The sequence below is a fragment of the Pempheris klunzingeri genome, chromosome 22 (genome assembly GCF_042242105.1).
Source record: "Pempheris klunzingeri isolate RE-2024b chromosome 22, fPemKlu1.hap1, whole genome shotgun sequence".
Taxonomy (NCBI): domain Eukaryota; kingdom Metazoa; phylum Chordata; class Actinopteri; order Acropomatiformes; family Pempheridae; genus Pempheris; species Pempheris klunzingeri.
In genome coordinates, this window is record NC_092033.1 from 6,150,351 (window position 1) to 6,172,070 (window position 21,720).

The window sequence follows — 21,720 nt, forward strand, 5'->3', positions numbered from 1 at the left end:
TTGGAACTTTTATATTAATCATTTTTAGGCAATAAAAGCCTTAGAAACATGAAGTTTTACTGAATGACATTTTTAAAGATCACAAGTGATGGTTTTATTTGATGGCACTGACTTGTGTTATGTATCAGATGAGCTCAAAAGCATTTTATGCTACTGAATAAAAACACATTATTATTTTGAAATGTTTATAATGGATATAATTCAAACTTGATTGTTATCTTGACTTTGGAACAGTTTGACAAATAATAATAGCACATTAAAAAAAAAAGTCAACACAAGCGCCAACCGTGTGGCCTTCTCACGTGACTTACTGTCTTAGGTCACGTGATAACAATCAAACCATCTCCAAGGCAACTGAGCAACAAGGCTATGGCGGAAGTTGATAAAAACTTTAAAATGTTTTTTGTTTTCTTTTGGTCTACACATATTTATAATTCACATACATAATTTTGCTTCTATTACACCTTCATTTGATATTTTAATCTCACAGTCGGCTCCACTGAATGTGCTATTTTTAAAAGATATTTGTACTTTTAGCATTTTATTTCATTACGTCTCACACATTTTATGCAGAACAAGGGAGAAAAGCTCCCGTTTTTTTTGGTTTTATTTTCTATTTTCCCGCTTGTCCTAACTTTATTTGTGGGGACACATGTTTAGGGAGGGCTTTGTACGCTTTTCTGCCGTTAAGGGAAGCTCCGGCAGGGAAAAATGACTTGACTGGCTGGAGCTACTACAGGAATCCGGATATGATGAAAATGTTTGAGACACAACTATCCTCAGAAAACTACCGCCACTGACCGTCGAAGGCTCCGCCAGGATTATTACTGATATTTCTTTTATTAGACGTCAACAACACCTGGACAAAGTGGGACTGGCAACTTTAAGTTACCGGAAAAGTTTTTGCTACTGTTTACACCCGGTTTCTCTTCTTTTTTTCTTCTTCGCTGGGAAAGAGTTGGAGGAAGGAATGATGGGAATAAATCAGTTTTGAAGCAAGGGAGTTGTCATGTTTGAAAGGTAAGTCGTGCTTTATAAACAAAATGTCCGCTTTAGCTTTAAACGGCACTTTGCAGGCGTTTTGATAAAGAAAAGGGGAGTGTGTGAACAAATGGGCTGCACATTGGAAGTCTTACTGCAAGTTTATGTAAAAAAAAAAAAAAAAAAAGCGAGAGAGGGGGAAATTTCCACTAAGTTTTACTGCAGCTCGACGTCACTTTCTCTTCGTGTGAATAAGCAGACGTCTCTCTCTGGAGTTGAGTAATGACCCACACGGTGTGGCTTTGTGTTTTCAAGTCCGTGCTGACGATGAGACATTGGTTTTCACAGCGCTGAGGGCTGAGGAAAAGGAGGAACTTCTTCTTCTTCTGCTGTGTGTGTCCCAAAAAGACGACTGTCTCATGTCCAAGGAGACCGTCTGTCCTCCGGATGGGCCGGCAGGGCCAGGAAAGGGCCCTCAGCAAGAGAGCAGACCCCTGCTGTCAGCTGCACAAGGTAAGAGCACACAGGGCAGCTGGGACATGAGCAGCAGGGGAGATCAAGGCTGAATTTAGGTGGCCAAAGTGGGGTCTGGGGCTCCCTGGGGGGCATGGAAGAGTCCCAGAGGTCCCTCAGCAAGATGTCATGCAACTGATTTTTCATTAAGTTGGTAGAAGAGTGAGTTTAATAACCTCTCAAAGTGTAAGTATGTCCAGCTCTGCACTGGATCGCATCTAACAACGCAATTCTTCTCTAATTGAGTCTGTCACCCAAATTGTGGCCCACAAGTCAAAAACGTCCCTGCTGTGTAGAAAGCACAGCTCACGTGTACATGAAGTTCTCACTTGTGAATGTTTGTGGATTGCTTTTTTTTTTTTTTTCCCCAGTGCTGCCAGAGCACCAGCATTGAAACGGAGCTATAAATATCGGTGACATATTCTGTCAAGAGCTCAAGTTGCTCGAACAGTCAAACATGAGAGAAAACGAGAGAAAGACCAAATATAGAAAATTAGTCGGTGAATGTGTAGAACAGATAACTGGCGCGTATCAGTGTTTATCAGTCTACTTGGGACAATATAAGCCTTGTCTTTAAATTATATTCATGTGATTTTTAGTGTAAATCAGTGGCTGTGCTCCAGTGTTAAACCTTGATAATGTTTTTGCTTTTTTTCCCCTCAATAAAGTCTGAAGAAACGCCCTGGTGACTATTAACAGCAACCACAGCCAATTATAGTTTTTAATTAACTTTCTAGTTGCCCCTAAGATTATCACATGTAAAATAAGCTTACCCCCACACCCCCTTTTCATTTTTCTTCAAACAAGCAATGAACCGTTAACCATCCTATTTATACCAAGCATCATTATGGCACTGTCAAAAAATAGCAAAGTAGGACAAAGTAAGCAATCACTGGGGCTGCTGGATTGCGAATGGATTTTCGCTGGACTTTCAAAGGCGTTTGCAGTTAAGACTGGATTTCCCCTCTCAGGGGACTGTAGATGTACTGAGAATAGACCAATTTATTTCTAACTGTGATCACTAAATACTGCGATGCATCACACAGTGCTGCTGCTAACGCAACTGCTGCTACCATACATCAGCTCCAAGCCGAGATATGTGTCACATCTATCTGGGGCCACTGGCCTCCGCCAATCTGTTCCGACCCCCCCCCACATCCATCACTGCTTACAAACAGAGAGCGTTGTAGCGTTGGAACAAACACATCAAACTTTGGTAAATGTGGTTTTGCTGAATCATTCTTCATTGTTTTTTTTCTAGAATCACAGCAAAAGTGGCACAAGATGCAGTATGTTACTGAGAAACCTGAAGGCTATGAGAAAAACAGCGGGTTATGAACAGGCATCTGGCACCAACCCAGTGAATAAAGTCATTGTGGAAGGTTTATTTACTGAACAAAGCAGCAGTGTGCAGTGAGCAAAGCGTCAGCGAGTCTTGAAGTCAAGAAGCCAGAAGACACGGCTTAGAGAGATGAGTGGAACTGTCTCTCGTGTTTTTGCACAGCTATCAGGCCTAGAGCTTTTAGCCACATACTTTTTCCAGTTTAGATGAATGCAGCCTTTATGGCAGTAAAAAAGAAGCTTGGCAGGTAGAGTGCACCCGGGAACAGAAGGAGAGAAAATGAGATCCAGAGCTCTGGCAAGGCCTTTACCTGAACCGCCCCACCATGTTGTGCAACCATTTGCCAGCGGCCTGTGTTTTTTCTGGCAAATGTAGGCAGAGCGGCCTCAGCACCTCTGGCTCGTCCTGCTGTCCCTGATATTTCGTCCACTGTGGCTGACCCTGCAGTAAAAGTTTACATCTGTTTTTGGAGGAACGGCTGTAATACATGTTAATTTAGAACAGTTGAGCTCATAATAGGATAAAACATTTGAGTAAACACCAGAGGTCCTCTCCTCTCCTCACCATACTATTTTGCTGCTTAATTTTGTGTGCAACAGGTTTTCCTTCTGCAACCATGTTTAACGTTAAATACTTATGACCCTAGACACTCGTGACAGTGAATCATCAGGAAGAACACCGTCGCCCAGGAAACCAACATCTGAGGGACAAAGTCTCATGACAGAGGAGAAGCCTAATTATTGCGAGCCTGTAAGAAGTAAGTTCTGAAGTCCTGGGAAAGCTGTGGGCGGACAGCAGGATATCTCAGTGTTATTTTTATGATAAACAACAATGAGCCGTTTTATTGGAGAGAGTGAAAATGATTAACATATTTTACTTACTTAGTCAGATGGTGGAGCTGAACAGTAGTGGGTGTTTATCATCGTTTTATTTACCATTTAAATACTTATAATTTCATCCTCTTTTTATGAACACGCTCCAACTGTCAAGAACAGTTATTAGAACAGTTGCACGGTGTACATGCATGAGGCACTGTCAATAGGCCAACTACAATATTAGTGTCAGTGTTTCCAATTAAAAAAAAATATCAAGATAGCACTGAGGTCTCTCGGCAAGTGAGTGGTAACATGCGTGCTCTCTTATTTTGCCATAATGACCAAAACTTGGCTTATTTCTCCATTTTTTTTCCCCCCCCGTTCTCCTTCCAAGCCTCAGTCCTGTGTTTTGGAAGTGGGGAAATCCTGTTTGTGGTTCTGGCATTGACTGTTTGAACGCACTGATTGCATCTTAGCCACAATATTTTTGCTCTGTACCAAACACTTACCTTTTGGAGAAGAATTGTGCCAGCTGCTAGAGGCATTTTTCTGTCGAACTGTGTCCTCAGTGTCCTTCAGCTTTCAGACTTGCAACAACATTGCAGGGGTGTATTTTTCCTACCAATTATCTACCATTCTAAAAACACACTGGCATAGTCGTATGATGATGACATCTTATGATCTGATTTCATAACTTATGAAACCTGTATTGTAACTTAAAATAATTAAATTCTTTTTATGCAAATGTCCTGACACTGGGAGGTTTTACAAAACAATTATTTGGCAATGAACTGCTTGAGTTATTAGCAGATCTAATTAAGTCTAGGTGCACTCTTGTTCAGTAAAATGAGTTGATACTGAGCTATGGAGTGCAGGTCACAAAAGGAGAGTGACTAAAAGCTTTGTGTGTGTGTGTGTTTTATTGTTCTTAAGAAGAGTGAGATGTGTCAGCAAAGGCTAATAGCAGCTGATTGCTTCCATCCATGTAAGTGCCTAGCTTTAATAAGGATTGTGTTTGCGTTTGACACAACAGTTCTTTTGTTTCTAGGTTGTTAACTTTTCCAGGGCGCCTTTTCCTGCCTTTTTTGGTATTAAGCTTAATGACTTGCCAGTGGCTTGTTTACTGAATCAGCGAGGAAAAGAGGTTCAGTTGCATAAAAAAGAAAGAAAGAAAAAAAAAAAAAAAAGATTTTCTGTCAAGAGGTCTTTCTAGCTTGGCAGGTGTGTGGAGTATTGCACTTCTGGAGGGAGGCATGCTTTTCTTTCATCTCAGCAGATAAACCCCTGTGACAACAGTTTTGCGTTGTAATTGATGTCACCCCCCTCCAACATCCACACATTCTCTGTCTTGCACACACACACACCCACACACAGACTGTCTGCTAAGGGAATTATAGAGGGGGGAAGATATGCTACTTCTCTTTTCTTTTGAGACAGTTAGAAGAACATAAAATAGTCATGTCAAATAAAGGCAAAAACCCAAATTTGTGCTATGATAATCTTTGTAATGTACCCGTGTCAGTTTGTGGTTAAATCAAAGAAATTCTCACATATAAGAGGCCTCAAGTTAAACTATCTGTGCCATAGTCCCACTGTGGTTTTGTTTGTTGATGTGACCAATCAGATTGCTCACAGACACGGGTAATTGAGAGCCCTCTTCAATGCAGAAACAGGAAATCAATAAGAAATCATCTGCCTGCCTGCATCCTGGCGCTCGCTGTTTTTTCCCCCCTGATGTCCGCTTTAAAGCTTGTGTTCAGAATGTGGATGGCGAGTTTTCACAACAAGAGGAAGCTTATTATAATCTTGTAATAACAGCACAGATCCTATTTCAGTTATGATAACATTGTTTTGACAAGTTGTCTTTGTAACCAATGGGTCCCCTTAAAACAGGAACATAAACATGGCAGCAAGTCCATATTCATTTTTTATTGTTCTTCATGGACCACAGTGCACATTACACTGAGTAGTTGAACCTCACCACACAATTAATCATCAAGTGTGACCTAAAAAACTAAGATTATTATTATGAATGGAAGTTCCATAAATTTGCTTAGTGGAAAAAAAATGTCCTTGTGTGGTGGTTCCTGGGATTGCAAACCGCTGCAGCTTGTTAGACAAAAAAAGTACAATTCTGCCCTTCCTGTAAGGCCGTTGTCAGTGAACAGTTCCTCTGTGGCTCCGCCATCCTGGGGGAGGAGGGAGAATCTTGTGGGGGAGACAGACATTCCTCAAGAGACCGTTCTGGGTTTTCAAGCAGCTGATATCTCCTGCAAACAGGGCTCCGGCTCTCCAGCCCCTGCTTCAGAATAAATTGCTGCCACACAGCACCAGTTTTAGGAGTTTAATCGTCACATTATTCACCAGATTGTCAAATACTTTTTTTTAAATGCTTCTGTGGTTGATAAAGATGACCTCACTAGCTTTGGAAGAACAGGTCTGTTTTTTTTTATCTCAGTGAAATTCTGTATTGTGAAAGAAAGGTCAAATAACATGACTCTCTTTTTTTAAAGAAAGACATTAGTCTGGCCTTTGTGTGAATCTCTGATTGGGCTCTTCAGTGGCACACCTTCAAGGTTACCTGTGCGCAGAATTGACCTTTTGGAAGTGAATTTGTGACCCCTAATAAATGTAGTAAAAGGGGTTGTTTAAATGGAGAGTATTTCATACTTGCACCTCTGTGCAAATTCCTCACAGTGTAACAATTAAAATGATATACAAAACTATAAAGTGTTATGATACTAGACAGGTGGCAGAGTTAGAATAAGATGAAACAAAGGCCAAGTCATTATCATTTTCATCACCATCATGCTGAAATATTTTTGCTGCCCAAGTGTGGAATCAACATTCTCAGACTGTCGCACTTTGCCTCATGTATATTCCAGTTACTTAAGAGACTTTTTAACCTCATGCCAGTTTTCTTTTCCCAGAATGTTTTTCACTATAGGAAGTGCATGGTGATTGTTGTTATGCAAGATTCATCTCTATTGTAGTCCTCAGAGCCCTGTCTCTGCAGAAATAATGTGTCTAAAGCATAGGCCTATTATAAACTAAACCATAATTTTCAAGTGATTACTTACCATTGGGTCATAGAATCAAAAACTGTATAAATAGGGTGAAATGCTAGTGTAGGGGTTGATTAAAATGGCCATTGTAATTCTACCTCTGTTGTAATTATTTTCTCATTGTCTTGGTGCAGATAGATTTCATATGGGAAATTTCAAGTGTGTTAATTAGCATATTTTACCCGAAGTGCCCGAGCCTATTCACTGTTAATTTTTTTTTTAAGATATTCAAAATACTTGAGCCAAATGATTAGATATGCATGGGCCGCAGTCTTTTAAGTGCTTATGTTAGATACAAAGCAACATATATGGATTTTGATTGTGGAGAAAGAGTGTGTCTTTTACTTTATAGCAAAGTATTTCGATATTAAGGGTAATCTTTCCAAGCCATTTGAACACTAATTGACTTTTTTTTGTCTAAATGGCTCTTGTGCAGCACATATCTGCAGTGGTGTAAGAAATATGCAGATCTTTTACTTGGCTAGTGCAAAACTAAAAGAAAAGTCCCTACATCTAAAATGTCTGCTATGTAAATATACAGATGTATTTACATGAATGCAGCACTTTATATTGCATTTAGTGGGGCTGGTGCAACTTATAAGTGCTTACTTTGTTGTTCGTTGGTTGAATCTATAATAATGCATCACATTTTGTAAGTCAATTAGATGCTAAGTAGTAAAATAAATGTAGTGAAATAAAATTACAGTGTGAAAACTCAAGTTAAGTAGAAGTACCTCAAACTGTGCTTAAGTACTGTACGTGAGTATGATTAAGTCACTTTTCATCACTGCACATCTGCATAGTACATTTTTAGCATTTTGGCAGTTTTATAATGGATTTTCTATAATCTATACAATACATAGATGGAATAAACCTAGCCTCCTTTAGCTCTTTCAGTGATTCAGCCCATCTGGTTAGCACAGGTAAGGTATGTGGACTGCTCAGCTCATGTTTACCGCCTCCCTAACCAGTACCACACAAGACGGTGTCAGTGCCTTTCATGAGAAAGGGAGAGAAAAAAAAAATCAGCCAGTTCAAATGAGAGCAGCGCAGGGGGGATTACTTGGCCTCTAACAGGGTTTTGGCTCCAACATTAAGGTTAAAACCCTTTTCTATTACTGAGATCTCTGCTGATGTTGCCCCCGCCAGCCCCGACCCCCTCGAGCTTCCAGCTCCTTGCCCCCTTCGTGTTTGCAGGTTCAGTGCCTCTCTGCTAGGTCATTCTGTCAGGCCCCCTGATCAGTAGAGGGTGACCGGGGACCAGGGGGTGGCTCCCGTCCAGACACACAGACAGCCACAGCCGACACAGGCCCCGACTTGTGCAATACACCCCCCCATTCCTCCTCTCTTTCAGGCTAGAGCTAAAATCGATACGGGCGTCTCCGTGTTTAAAAAGCCACTCAGAAGCAGACGAGCACCTCTGTCCCAAAGGCTGATCTCTCAGCTTAAGGCCTTGATTGGCATCCCGAAGATGTGAGGCGCTGACCCACAGCTGTCCCATTAGCAGAGGGTTAATGCTGAGATTGATACTGAGCAAATAAAGGAACTAGGTGTGGGGGTATTTTGATAGACTGCCTATCCCCTCTCTGACCCAGAGACAGACCTCTGCTGTATTTTGGCTTTTAGGGAGTGGTAGCGCTACTGCCAGATCCTCATCTGTGACTCCACTAGTGGCTGCGTTAGTGGATCTGCCGCAGTTGCACACTGTATTTATTTGGTGTGTGTGGTTGACTGTACGTCTGCCGTTTTGATGTGTGTGTGCCTTTTGTGTGTATGTGTACAAGTACGAATGTGCGCATGTGCACGTCTGCGCGCCTGCCGTTGAATTTCAAACAAGTGAGTTTCCTGTGGAACTTCTACTTCAGCAAGGAGATTTTGAAGCTGGTGGAATATTTGAGTCATCGATGTAACTGAAACTGAAAATACTCCCATTCCCCTGCCCCCCCCCCTTCTACCCCTCCCGTTCACTCCTGCTCTGTTGCTCCGGTTTTGTTTTGAGTCGTCAGCGAGGAGAGGGTGGAGCACGTTTTTGGAGTATGGAGCCTGGCAGCTCCCTCAGGCCTGCTCTGAGTCACGTCATAATTGATCTTTCTAGAAATTGTGGTAGCTAGCCGTGTAAAGCCTAAATCCGTGCAAGATGTGCAGCTTTTTAAAGATACTGCACTTGCACATTCGGCTGTCTTTTTACTCCACTCTTTCTCCCCTCTCGGATGGTGAGAAACAGATGAGGGAGAATAAAAGGCGTTTGACAAAGCTTAATGCAGAAACAGTCTCGTACAAATTCATCTCAGAAATGAGGAGAGAAAGAGAATAAGGCACCATTTAGTGTCTCTCACAGCAGCCAGGTTGCAAGGCTTTCAATGCTCCTTGATGTCCTGCGTTCTGCTACATTAGAAGCACCCAAATTAGCACCGTGGCAAATTCCACACAACAGTGGAGAGACCAGAGACTTCTGTGGTCTGAGCTCCGAGGTGGGGGGGGGTGGTGGGCTGAGTGTGAATGACTTCCCCTCAACATGATTCATGTAAGAGAAAATGGCATCTCATTGGGAGTTTCAATGATTTAGATAGCAGTCAGACATATTAATCTGGGAAAATGTTCCGTTTTGAAATCAAAGGATAATTGATGACCCCCCTCTCCCTCACCACCAACTCTCCTTCCCAGCACGCACACACACCTTAACCAGCCTCACGCACCGAGTACGCTGAGAGGTTCATGTCATCAAATCAAGCTCTTGTCTTTCAAGTTGCCTTTGCTACTGTAAAATGTAATTAAGCAGAACAAGGTCCGAGGGGGTTATTTTTTCCACTCAATCAGAAGCAAAATTTGAAATTAGTAAATCCCTGACGCCCTGCTTCTCTTTTTGTTGGGTGGAAGCAGTGGCGGTAGGGGGGGGTGAAAATAATATTAAGCTCTGTCTTCACATGTCACTTCCCCTTCAGCAGGTTGGCGGAGCCAAATTTGAATGACTGTCACAGAGAATTAAAACAGAATGGAAAATAAGTGTGTCACCACTGAAAATGAGCTGAGCAATTCAGACTGACTGTCCTGAAATGGGATAGAAAAACAGACAAAAATGTGATGTTTCCTACTTAAATGATATGCTACACAATATGATCAGCCTTGACAGGTGAAGACAGCTAATAGAGTTCTGTTGCAGGTTACCATAACACGCCCACACACACATACAGTGCATGTCACTGGCTGATGAGGATCCAATATCAGAGCAGGTAATTTAGCTATCCTCAGCGGTCATCACCATCCGTGCAGCCGCCATCATCATCATTTTATCTTGGATAAATACACAACATTATGTGCGTTTGTGTGAACTGACAGGGCCAGGATTGCTGTGTGATGTCCAGAGACGTATTTTTTTTCATATCTATTGGAACAAGTGACATTTCTGTTAGCCCGTGTCAGGTTGCCGTCCACTCTGTGTAAACGCTCAAGACAAGACCACAGAGTTTGCATGGCACCCACATCTTTACACTACGGGAGTCTAATTTTCTAATCAAATGCGAGGTCTTGGTTGCCCGTTGACATCGTCAAATTGCTCTCATTTCATACTACTGATATCTGCATTATATTGATGCTAATCACAGTTAGGTGGATTTGTTGTCTTGAGACACTTGAATGATGATCCTAGAGTCCCTTGACTGTTTCTTCCAATGCGTCCTTCTAGAAAGTCCTTGTTCCGAAGTTTGGAAGGTCAAACGGTAAACGAGGCTTTGATACGCCCAAGGAAAATTTCAATCAGAGCCCTTTGTAATAACATTCATTGTACTATTTTCCTCTCTCTGTCCCCCACACTCTCTCTGCACTATAATTCCCCTGGTTTTGCGTCTATAAATATGGGCAGGGAAGATGTATAATTTCTAATGAGAAAATATATCCCTTTGGATTGAAAGGCAGGGGCTGCTCCACACGCTGCTGTTTGTTAGGAGGAGAGATGATACCTCAGGCTGTTTTGGCAGAGAGAGGAGGGGGTGGTGGCGGTGGTAAGAGGAGCCTGGCTAGGTCATTGCACATTTACAAATTAGCATTTCAATCATACAGGTACATGGCCAGCCGAGCAGAAAATATACATGCTTTTCTAATACAAGGCACAAAAAGATAAACAAAACACTGGCCGTGTTAGTAGAATTAGCATTTCAGAGCTAACTGTCTCCGTGGATCCTACCCGTTGCTGTTTGGGACTCATAACTAAAAATAAAGGCCCCTCTTCCACTCTCATATTCCATTAGTGTTCACTCACAAACTCATAGCATTGTGTAATAACGGCCATTAGGAGATAAATACAAGATCTGGATTGTGGTGTTTATTTGGCTGACATGATGTGACATTTGAATAACTGTATGCTCTCTATGATGGGCATTCTAATAAGCTTAGGCAAACACCTCTCGTCTCTCTTCTCCCTCTTTCTCCCTGTCTCAGGGGCATTAATATTAAAAAGGACTGAGCTTTAGAAACACAGAGCTTGTGTGGTTGTTCAATCCGCTCCATGCCTTACCTGTGCATAGCAGTGTGCAAATGAGAATCTCCATACTGCCCTGTTTGACCTTTGTGTTATATTTTTCATGTACTTGACTATTTTAGAGTTCTTGTTTATACAGCTCTGTTTTAGTTGACATGCATGCATGCATATTTCTTCCTGGTAGGTGTGCCTTTGCCTGTGTATGTGTGTGTGTGTGTGTGTGTGTGTGTGTGTGAGATCCGGTAGGCTTGTGACACATATATACTCCTCCTCTTCTTCTTCAGTCTTTTGGGTGCAATTTCCAGCTCCCTCCTGTAGGACCTATTTTCTGTGACAAAAATGGAGGTGTTTATATACTCAGTTTTACATACAGAGCGATCCCCCGTACAGCTCTGGCGCAGCTCCAGCGCTCTCCAGGCACTCCGGTGCTCGGTCCCTGTGTGGCGCAGCCACTGAAGACTCAGTGACAAATGGCAATTATATTTGTGTGTTCTTCATGAATCCATCAAACACTGGCCTTTTAAAAATGCTCCCCAGATATTTGAGGCTGTCAGCTACTAGTAGCTGGGACCAAATTGGGATGCTGCTTAGACAGTCAAGAAGCACTCACCCCCTAGTTTCCCCTGTGATGTGTGTGACAGCGTGTGTAGGGGAATACCATGTTTTATTCAACTACAAATGTACACTCTCAACAGTTGTTGATGTGCTAGAAATAGGGAGGTTACAAGTCCAATTTGAAGTAAGTGTGTGTGTGTGTGTGTGTGCTTCTGTGTCCAGTTTTTTTCCTCAAAACATGGTATTTTAATGCAGCCTGTCAGGTTGTGAACATTCGGTTATCTCAGGACACATACCCATCTGCACCTGCACAACTCATACAATTTTTTATAACTTGCCGGGAGTTGTTCATATTAAATTCTGATGCAGGTTGTGTTTGGTGTTGTATAGGAACAATGCAAGAGCACTCCGTCTGTGCTGCTCCGTTAGTCCCAGCTCATATTTGCATACATTATCTTGAAATTAGGATTGACAATACAATCAAAATGCATGATGGCTGCTCGATACCTTTCAGAGTGGACATGATGAAGGCTCCTCTATATCGCATTTAGTTGTACAGTGCACAGCGATCAACCAAAGGCTTTTCAGTCGGTAGCCGCACCATATGTTATACATCTTTTCTTTCATCGCTCTGCATGTACAGTGAAAGTTTTTGATTCCCCAACTTCCAGCAGGACTTACTGTATTTCTACCTTCTCTCATTATGTCTTCATTTGTCTCAGGGTGACTGTACAAGTCTGTCACTGTCATCTTTGACAGTATCATCATTATCATGATCAATGATTATGAATATTATTCCTTTGTATCCATTCATCTTAGTCATCGTGTTCATTAGGATAAAAATAAAGATTGCCACAGTGTGTAAAGACTATCCAGGACCATGCTACTGAGGCACACATCTCTGCAGACTTAAACCACTTTTCAGGGCTTAGCAGTATGTTAGAAACCTGAGTCGCCGCTTATATACTCTGGGTTTACGTGGTGGTTTCTTAATAACTATTTATACTTTGGTAAATTGAAAGCTTGACTTTCTCAAAAGGAAAGGTAATTATGCCTCCCAGTCTACTTTGGCCTTTTGTGCATGAATCTGTGTTTATGTGAGTGTGAGCGTGTGTGGCTAGGCCATCTAACCTAAATTGGAAACACAACTGTGTTATTATGCAAGATACTATCAGTGATGGCTTTGTCAAAGATCTGTCATCCTCTAGACAGGAGTTTTCTGTGTTTTATTGACTTGAAATGCTCAAGACTGTGCAATACTAGCTGTGTGGTGTGTGGGATGTGTGGGGTGTGTGGGGGGGGTCTTTCCAAATGAGTTTAGACAAGTTAATCATTAGCTATAGAGAAGGATTTCCCCTGTGAGCCCCATTAATGTCAGCCAGTGCTTTTTGTGTTTACATATCAAAATATGTAGCTACATCTGAAGAATCAAAATAATGTGAGAAAACACCAGCAGTGTGATTAGATGGGTTGACTTTCTATTACAGCCTTCTTGAAGCGAAAATAAAACAAATTTAACAGAAAAATCTAAATCAGGAAAGAAAAGCTGCACTAATGATCTGTGCACCATGAAGTACTATAGCACTATAACGTGACACCACTTTGACAAGTTGGATATTCAGTTTGAAGGAAAACATCTTCTTGGCAAAAATCATCCTTTGTCACGAAAGTACGTCCCACTGCATTGATATGTAGAAAATGCTGCTATCCTGTATGTGTGTGTTTGTACGTAGGCTTCCAGTTTTTTTATGATAATGATTTGCTAAGTAATAGAGAGCAAGGTGCATGTATTAAGAGTGAAAAACGTAGAAAGTTGCCGCTGTCAGGGGTAAAACTGAAGAACAACAACACTACTCTGGGTCTCCTTGTTAGCAAGCTTTAGTCTCTCCCCACATTGTCATGGGCAGGCCGCAAGGCTTTTGTCTTTTTGAGAAGTAAATCCATCAACCTGGTTTTAAATCACTGCATAATGAATTCTATCGTGCGCTACCCAGTTGTCTAATTCAAATTGCATGGAATCCTGATCCCTAAAGTCTATATTTGTTTATCGAAGCAGCATGCAGAAGCATGAATGAGGAGAAGGCAAAACCCAGTGTGTGTATTTAATTGCTTTGTTTTACATCCACATTCATGTCCGGCCTCTCCCAGGGAGAAGTGTTGTTAAAAAGCACGAGGCCCGATTCCCACACTCTCACCCTCTCTTGTTAACCGTAATTGCACTTGTTGGTGAGCTGACAGAAAGAAAATAGAGATGGAAAGAAATGAATAAGTTCTATATTAAGTGTGCATCCACTTAGGAAAATGTGTTGGTTTTTGGATACTGCGAAACACTTAAGCAGCAGAGGTCTTCTTTAGCTGGTGTACACAGCTGTTAAATGTGGTAGAATTTGGTGGTGAAGATACCATATAGGCAATGTATATACAGAAAGTATGGAATGGAAAAAAATGAATAAGTATGGTTCACACAGACAGACTTAAAAAGAGATGAATAATTCACAAACTCTCAAGTTAACCATGCACTGGCGGTGCGTGCACATGCACAGTGGCTCTGATGTGGAGGGAAGGTAATGTAGGAGTAACTCCCAGTAGAGCTGAATGTGCAGGTGTTCCTCAGTAAAATGCCACCTCCTTTGCTCACTCACATCCTTCGCCTTCTTTCTTATCAGACAGGTCGCTGTCTCCTGACTTTCTGTGGCTGTCACACATAACACTTAGAGACTAGTTGAGGCCATCTCTGAGCTTTCAGAGGAAAGGAGATCATTACTGTTGCAGACAGCAGCTATTTTGTATATGCACAGTATCACAGGCTCTCTTTCTCTTTTTACTGCATTAATCTCTCTTTCTCGCACACTGTCTTAACTCACCTGGGTACTGCTCCCACAAATGTCTGTCTGCCTACAGCAGTGGCTTTTGTGAACCTGTCACATATAAGGTTCCTACATCTCTCTGCTTCTCTCTGTCATTCTGGGTTGAAATGTTTGCCATATGATCGATATTATCATGTTAGGGAACGGTGGCAAGATTTGCTGAGAATTATTTAGCTGAGAGTGGTGTGTCTCCATTACAGTGTTCGGTTTGTAAGAAGTGAACATCATAAGATCCAGCGACTTTATATGTGAGTGAAAGGTATGAAGTGCAAGGTGCAGAGTGTGCAGACAAAGTTCTCTTCAGTTAAAATGAAGTTACAGGGTTATCAAGCGTTAACCCCCGTAAGGGCAAAAGGAACCCAGAACTCTTCCCATAAAAACAGACTCTACAAATACTGAGTAAATTAAAGTAAATGACTAGTTCCTTTAGTCCTCATGTATTTTATTGTTTGGTACTATTTTGTGTTTTACATTCACATCAAAAGTATATGCGTGAATAAACAAGCAACCCTCTGTTATGTTTCAATATTCAGTTTTATTTGATTTTCTTGTATTAACTTGTAGGTGCTTCAGTTGAATAAATGCAAGAAAGGTGAAATACTGCAGGGAAACAATTTAAGTAACTGTGCTGAAACTATACACCCAACTCTTTACTAAACTTGAGTGAAAATGAAATCCTTTCTTCTTCATGTCTCCCTCCAGCTCAACCTCAGTCTGAGTCTCAGCCAGTGTGCTTGGAGTCGGCTGAAGGAGACACGGGAAAGGACCAAAATGGCATTCGCCACAACAGCACTGGCACGCCCTCGCTGAGTAACGGCAACGGAATCCACCCTGGCACCGGCAGGGCCGGGGCCACGCGCACATGTTCCTGTGGTGCCAACATCAGCATCGGTGCCATGGGTGGGTCAGGCCCTGGCACAAGACCGGCGACGACGACGGAGCAGCCCAGAAAGCAGCCGTCCACGCCTGTGTCGCAGAGGATGCAGAGGAAATTGAGGTCCAGCTTGTCGGTCAACAGTGACAGCAGCCGGCGCAGCAAAGGCAGTTCCACCGGGTCACAGAAAGCTCCTTTACCAGAGGGTGAGTATCCACACACACACACAAGGTCATAACAGGGAGTAAAAGAGCATGAACCTACACACTCACATTGATACTCACACCAAGCTTGTTTGCTTGCACGCTTCTCTTTCTGCATCTTCTGTTGGTCATAAATGCCTTTCATCTGTAGTAGAGATGTCTCTGATTATTTATCATGATACATTTATTATCTTTGTTACATACTTCTAACTGTCATTATACCATGTCATAAAAAACACACATTGGTAGATTTAAGTCGTTAAAAAAGTCAGTCATTCGAGCACTTAATTTGAAAATGAAAAGAAAGAAATGCAACAATTCTTTGTCTTACTAAATCAACAGTTCTGCGCTGTGCAGCCGTATTATGTAGGACAATATAAATCATCACGTCTGACCTGATCAGAATAAGAGGCAAAAACATCAAATCATATTTTCCATAATCTGCAATGGTGTAGTGAAATGATATACCATCAAACCATCATCATCACAGAGATTTGGTTATTCTGGGGAGGCACTCCTGAAATAACACCATGTAAGATGTTGATAATATAGTCCTACCTTTTCTCACCTTTAATGATGGAAGTGCGCAACCTGCCATATTTATCACCCCCGTCAAGCAAATGACATCTTACCTGGCTTCGGTGGCCTTTATTTTCCTGAACAACAAGTCATAGAGTCTATTTGCCATGCAGGGAAGCCGTCACTTTGTCAGTCTTAAGGCCGAGGTGAGTCCAGTAATGAAGGCAGTTGGCTGGTCCTTTTCCATTGGGCAGATAAGTGTGACCTTCTAACGAGGCCTTAGAGCACGGGGTGCCTATTAAAAGTTGTGACCAGCCTTCGTCGGGCCCCTCACGGCCCCTCACACCTCTCTGGGCCCTTTTTGGCTCTCCCTACATCCTGTCAGCGCCACCCTGGCCCTCATTAACAGGACCCAGTCGCATCTCTCCACCACCTATGCACGATGTGGCTGCATGTGTGCTTGTGGTCATGCATGTATTCTCTCCATGTATGTTAGCATGCACAATATGAGGCTTTAAACACGTTTCTTTAAAGTAGAGGGTAAGTTCCTACCTGCTCATACAACTCAAGGCCTTTTGCTGTTTTATCTTTTTATGTGGGCTTTTACTCTCCAAGGTGAATATAGAAAGTAAGATGTGATGATATGTGTTATTGAAAGAGTCACAATGGTCAGGTTGAGATATAAGTTTAATTGAAGGAGAAAAGTGGGCAGACTGATGTTTATTTGACGAAGCTTTACTTGAAATATACATCAGATCTAGTTACAGGCGAACAAAACAAAAAGGCACATGCACACATCTACAACACCTTGCGAGTAAATGTGGGATGCATCCACCAGATATGCCAGACATGTCATGTTTTCAATGTCTTAATTGGTAAAGAACAGAAGAAAGAGGGTGCACAAAAAACAAAACAACAACAGCTCAACAACTCTGCCTCATTACGGCTTTTGTGTTGCTTATTTGCAGACACGAGAGCTCTCAGAATCAATATGTTCGCTCTCAAGTATTTATTTCCCCCCGGAAAACAGCCAAGCTGTGGTGTTTGAATGTTTACACGGATTAACATAATCTGTTTGCCTGTGAAATTAGCCTCCTAAACAGCCCCCTGAACACAGGAAATAAAAGGCGTAAACTAGCAGGAGCTAGCTCTGGGGATTCTGCTGCTCCCTGTGTTTCTTGGCACATGCCGTTGGCACCGTAGCCAATCTGTGATAACACCACAGCTTCTGAAGAGTCATTTACCACGCTGCTTTTGTTCAACGGGGTGGGTTGACTCAACTCTTGTCATCCAGTTTGTGTTTTTGTTAATTGTGTGTAATCAGTTAAGATCCCCAAGCTGCTTTAGCCTCATTTAGAGATTTAGGGCCAAGGCTGCTAGCACAGTCTTTCCTTAAGCTAGAAAACTCGATGTGTTTGTATGTGTGCTGTGTAAGCGCTAGTCCTCGTAGCTTTGACTTTTCCTGCTTTAAAGTGCATGCAGACCTCCACTATCCATCCCACATTTTCTGTCCTCCTCTGTGCATTCCCATGGCCACCAAAGCTTTTTCTGATCAATCTCCCTCTCTTTATCTTTGTCTGTCTAGCCATCTTGCCCTCTCTCTCCCTCTTTGTGAGTTTGAATGTTTTGCACAGCTTGCCGCTCTGAGGCCCATCCAGCTTGTTTTGTGTCATGCCGCTCCCTTTTTTTTGATGTTAGCTTTCCAGATGTCTCAAACTATTTCCTCAGAGGCGCCGGACGCTGTTTTTGGCCCTGCAAACTCTGGGCTTCATCGCCGCTCTCTGACATTAAACAGGAGCAGTGTCAGCGTGTGCTGTTCTGTCTGTCTGTTGGTTGGTTTCACTCTGTGTCTCTGTCTGCCTTTCTGTCTGTCTCTCTCTGTTTTCATGGAGATGTGCCTCGCGTCCAGCTCTCTTGTGTACAGTATACGACCCCCCCCCCCTTGTTCCGCCCTCCTTACTGGCTTCTCTAAGATCCAGACTAATCGCTGGCGTTGAATTATACATCCAAGTGAATAGCTGAGATGGCCAGCCACTGCTTAATGCCTATGTACTGTGTTTATATCGTATTCACATTCTACTGTTACATTCTGAACACTGGTACATCTATACCCTCTGGGTCTCTCAGAGTTTGTTAGGCCGAACTTTAAGGTTTTGTACACGGGCAGTGTTTATTGTTCTCATTGGCATTTTGTAGCACTCAGATGCCAGTATACCACAGTGGATGCCAGTATGGAGTGTTCTTATATGAGCATGGAACAAATCCACATCTGCCCAACAGCAATTTACTGCATGTCCACTCCAGATGTTCAGTAGCGAAGGATTTATTCTCATGCATCTTCCATCACAGCCACTGTTATGGCCTCAGATAAGGATAATAAGATGAATTCAAACTTCAGGCACCCTCGCAGACACACACGTGTACGCACACACTTGCTCGTTTCATGTTCCCTTCTCTATCTTGTTTGTATCACACTCAGCTAGTGCTTCTGGTCAGCTCTGCAGCCCTGAGCAGCGCAAAAACAGGAAAAAAAAAAAATCCCCTTTACTTTGATTAATCAAACATGAGCATCCAGCGGTCCACAGCTTGCCTTCCCATGCCGTCCTCCACACTCTCCTCCTTTCGCTTTCCCTCTAACCCAATCAGTAACAGCCCCTTCTGACAGCTCAAGATGGGCTGATGAAAGTTATGCAAATGTGCCCTGTTTGTAATGCTATTTTTCTGCATACATCCACATCATGTCTTTTTAACACTCCAAAGCAGTGGCACTGCGCTGGCCTTGGTTCAAAAGGAGACAGCTGCAAGGAATGTATGCCAGGCGCACTTACCAAGTGATATTTAGTATGATTTAATGGCTTAGATAGATCACCTTGTATGCTAACCACTTTTTTTTCCCCATTTTATTATCCCACATTGCAGTTAAAGAAAATGTAACTATTTGAGAAACAGTTACTTAAGCTTTTATTTAGTTTTGTGTCATGAAAAATTAAAAAACAAATGTTGAATTTGGAAAAGAACCTCTGTTCACTCACTTGCATGGCATTGCATACTTAGAAGTTTTCTCATTCTTTACAACGCAGAAGCATTTTAATGCAACTAATTCAGCCGTCCAGAAAGAGATTTGTGATGGTTAATGGGTATATTGGTAATTTAAAAGGGAAATCTGAAACATGCCACTAGCTATTTAAAAGTAGGTCTGTGAGGAGGTTAAATGTTAATCAGAGGTGTGAGCATCGGCAGCATTAATCCATGTATTTACCGGGAGAGACTCTTGGACTTTGCTAATCATCTTTGAGTAATCAACCCAGCAGTTTGCATGATAATGCCACAATTATTTAACAGTCCGTTAATCAAACCTTCAGGAGAAGAATTCGTTTCTTTGAATTTCTCTTATTTCCTTCATCCTCCCTGCCTAGTTAGCCCTCACCCTTTTACCTCATACCTCCTCTGCAAGTCCTCTCACTCCTCCTGCTCTGCACTAATTTAAATCAAATACTTACACTCATTTTACGTGTAATTTATCATAGATGCATCTTTTTATCGTGTACATTTTAGTGTTTCATGTCTATTTTTTGTTCTTTTTTATTGATTAAATTCATTTTATTTTATTTACAACTCGTCATCCTGGCTGGTTTGACGTTGACCCAGACTGCTGTGTCCACTGCATCTTGGCCTGTCTGTTCTGTGAGTTCCTGACACTTTGCAACATGGTGGCGACGCAGGCCTCATGCGGCGCGTGCACATCAGAGGCTTGCTGCTGCTGCTGCTGCACCGACGACCTGGGCGATGACTGCAACTGCCCCTGTGACATGGACTGTGGTATCATGGATGCCTGCTGCGAGTCCTCAGATTGCCTGGAAATCTGTATGGAGTGCTGCGGCATCTGCTTCCCCACATAGGGAGGCCTGTGCAGGTGCAGACCAGGGTGTCTCTGCGGGGGATAACTGGACCACGGATGCAAGAATGGAAGGAAACTGCTGCTGCTGTCACTTTGAATTCAGCAACAGACAGAGGGAATGTGTGTGTGTGTGTGTGTGTGTGTGTGAGTGTGTGTGTGAGTGTTAGTCAACATATGTGCCCGTGCATCATGATGACTGTTGAGTTGGTGTGCAGTAGTGTTTTGTGGCTGAGCAATGCATGCTTTGACAGATGTATTTTGACACTGGGCTTCTCCATCAAAACCGGCTCAGCAGGAGCTTGAGGTAACTCCAGATATATGAACATGTCATTTGAATCATCAGCTTATAGTAAGTTGTTTCTGTTAAGTATTTTATCCTTTTGCGCAAGAAGTATTATCACAGATTGCTTTAAAGATTTTATCGTTACATCAGGAATGCTGTCTAATTGTATCTTGCCTTTTTTTTTAGTCATATTGATGACAAAATGATTACCTTCACCCTGTTTTACACAGACGTGTTTTTTTGATGCTCAAAAACTGAGGTTGCAGACTTAGTACTGTACAACACTGTAAAAGGTTTATGTGACAGTTCATACATTCTTAGTTGCATATTGTAGTTTTGCAACAGATACTTACTTACACATATCTACTGTAGCACTGTAGTCGAAACAGTTGAAACTGGTGAAATATCAAAGGTGAATCAGGACATCACACCTTGCTCTGCTTTGTAAAACCAAATGTAGAGAATGTGCCTGTTTAAGGTTTTATGTCAAACGTTGTTATTTTTTTGCATCAAAGAGGCCTATTACTACAGACAAACTGCACAAAATTGCTAATAAGTGGTGGAAAGTCTATGAAAACATATCGTACCAAAGAATTTCATCTCTCCTCTGATTTGGCAGTATTTGAAGCCTTGTGTTTACTGGAAATGCAGTGCTGACGAGCAGCACAAACAAGGTTCTGACAAGCTCACTGCATAGTTTTCTGCAACGTTGAGAGAAACAATGTGCACAGCTTAAGTCTTTGAGTCTCCTTTAATGTTAGCCATCAACGATTTGGCTTTGTCAGCTGCATATGGTACAAGTCTTTTCTGTGATGCTATTTTACATACATACTGTGCAAGGATGACTTGTTGAACTGCACTCTGTTCTTGAGGGGAGTGATAAGGAATTAAAAAACGGTGACCCTGGTCGCCATATAAGCGGCTTTTGGGTATCAAGCCCATGACTCACAATACAAAAAAGGAATCATGAACTGTCATGTTGAAATGGTAAACTAATGCAGGGTAAAGTTTTCTTTTCCTTTTTTTCAGTCCCTTAATTCTGTGTATCTCAAGATGATTTTGTGGTGAATCACCAATGGAGTCATTTTCTCGTCTTGGGGATCCGCTTTGATGTTGTTTAAGTGATGATAGTTAATGCTGGCCCTCATTAGCACTGCTTGCTAAATGTTAACAAAAAATGTCCCTTCCTAACACCAACAAAGATAAAGTGCTGTCATGTACAGCTCATCTTAATGGTGCACTGTTATTGTGTGTGTAAGGAGGTTGGATAGGCACCTCTGCAGCAGATAATGTGCAGAAAATAAACCTCATTTTCATGTTTATGATTAACT

The 21,720-nt window shown here is 42.1% G+C and overlaps 1 protein-coding gene across 2 annotated transcripts; it reads left to right on the forward strand.

Annotated features, from left to right (window-relative positions):
• Window positions 1-786: 786 nt before the first annotated feature.
• Window positions 787-20,889, forward strand: mdfic (MyoD family inhibitor domain containing). Of its 2 annotated transcripts, none has more exons than XM_070853781.1 (5): window positions 787-1,020; window positions 1,297-1,494; window positions 3,483-3,593; window positions 15,315-15,692; window positions 19,857-20,889. In XM_070853781.1, exons 2-5 carry the CDS (start codon window positions 1,401-1,403, stop codon window positions 20,105-20,107), a joined length of 834 nt encoding a protein of 277 aa, XP_070709882.1. In that variant the 5' UTR covers window positions 787-1,020; window positions 1,297-1,400; the 3' UTR covers window positions 20,108-20,889. The 2 variants fall into 2 exon arrangements, with proteins under 2 accessions (XP_070709882.1, XP_070709881.1); XM_070853780.1 differs by having other exon boundaries at window positions 1,330-1,494.
• Window positions 20,890-21,720: the final 831 nt, after the last annotated feature.

What these genes read in the sequence shown, in the direction of transcription:
- mdfic (XM_070853781.1), top strand. Translation starts at nt 1,401, where the DNA reads ATGTCCAAGGAGACCGTCTGTCCTCCGGATGGGCCGGCAGGGCCAGGA. An exon ending in CCTGCTGTCAGCTGCACAAG is followed by an intron (nt 1,495 to 3,482) that starts GTAAGAGCACAC and finishes TTATGACCCTAG; the next exon opens with ACACTCGTGACAGTGAATCA. An exon ending in GAAAGCTCCTTTACCAGAGG is followed by an intron (nt 15,693 to 19,856) that starts GTGAGTATCCAC and finishes ACGTTGACCCAG; the next exon opens with ACTGCTGTGTCCACTGCATC.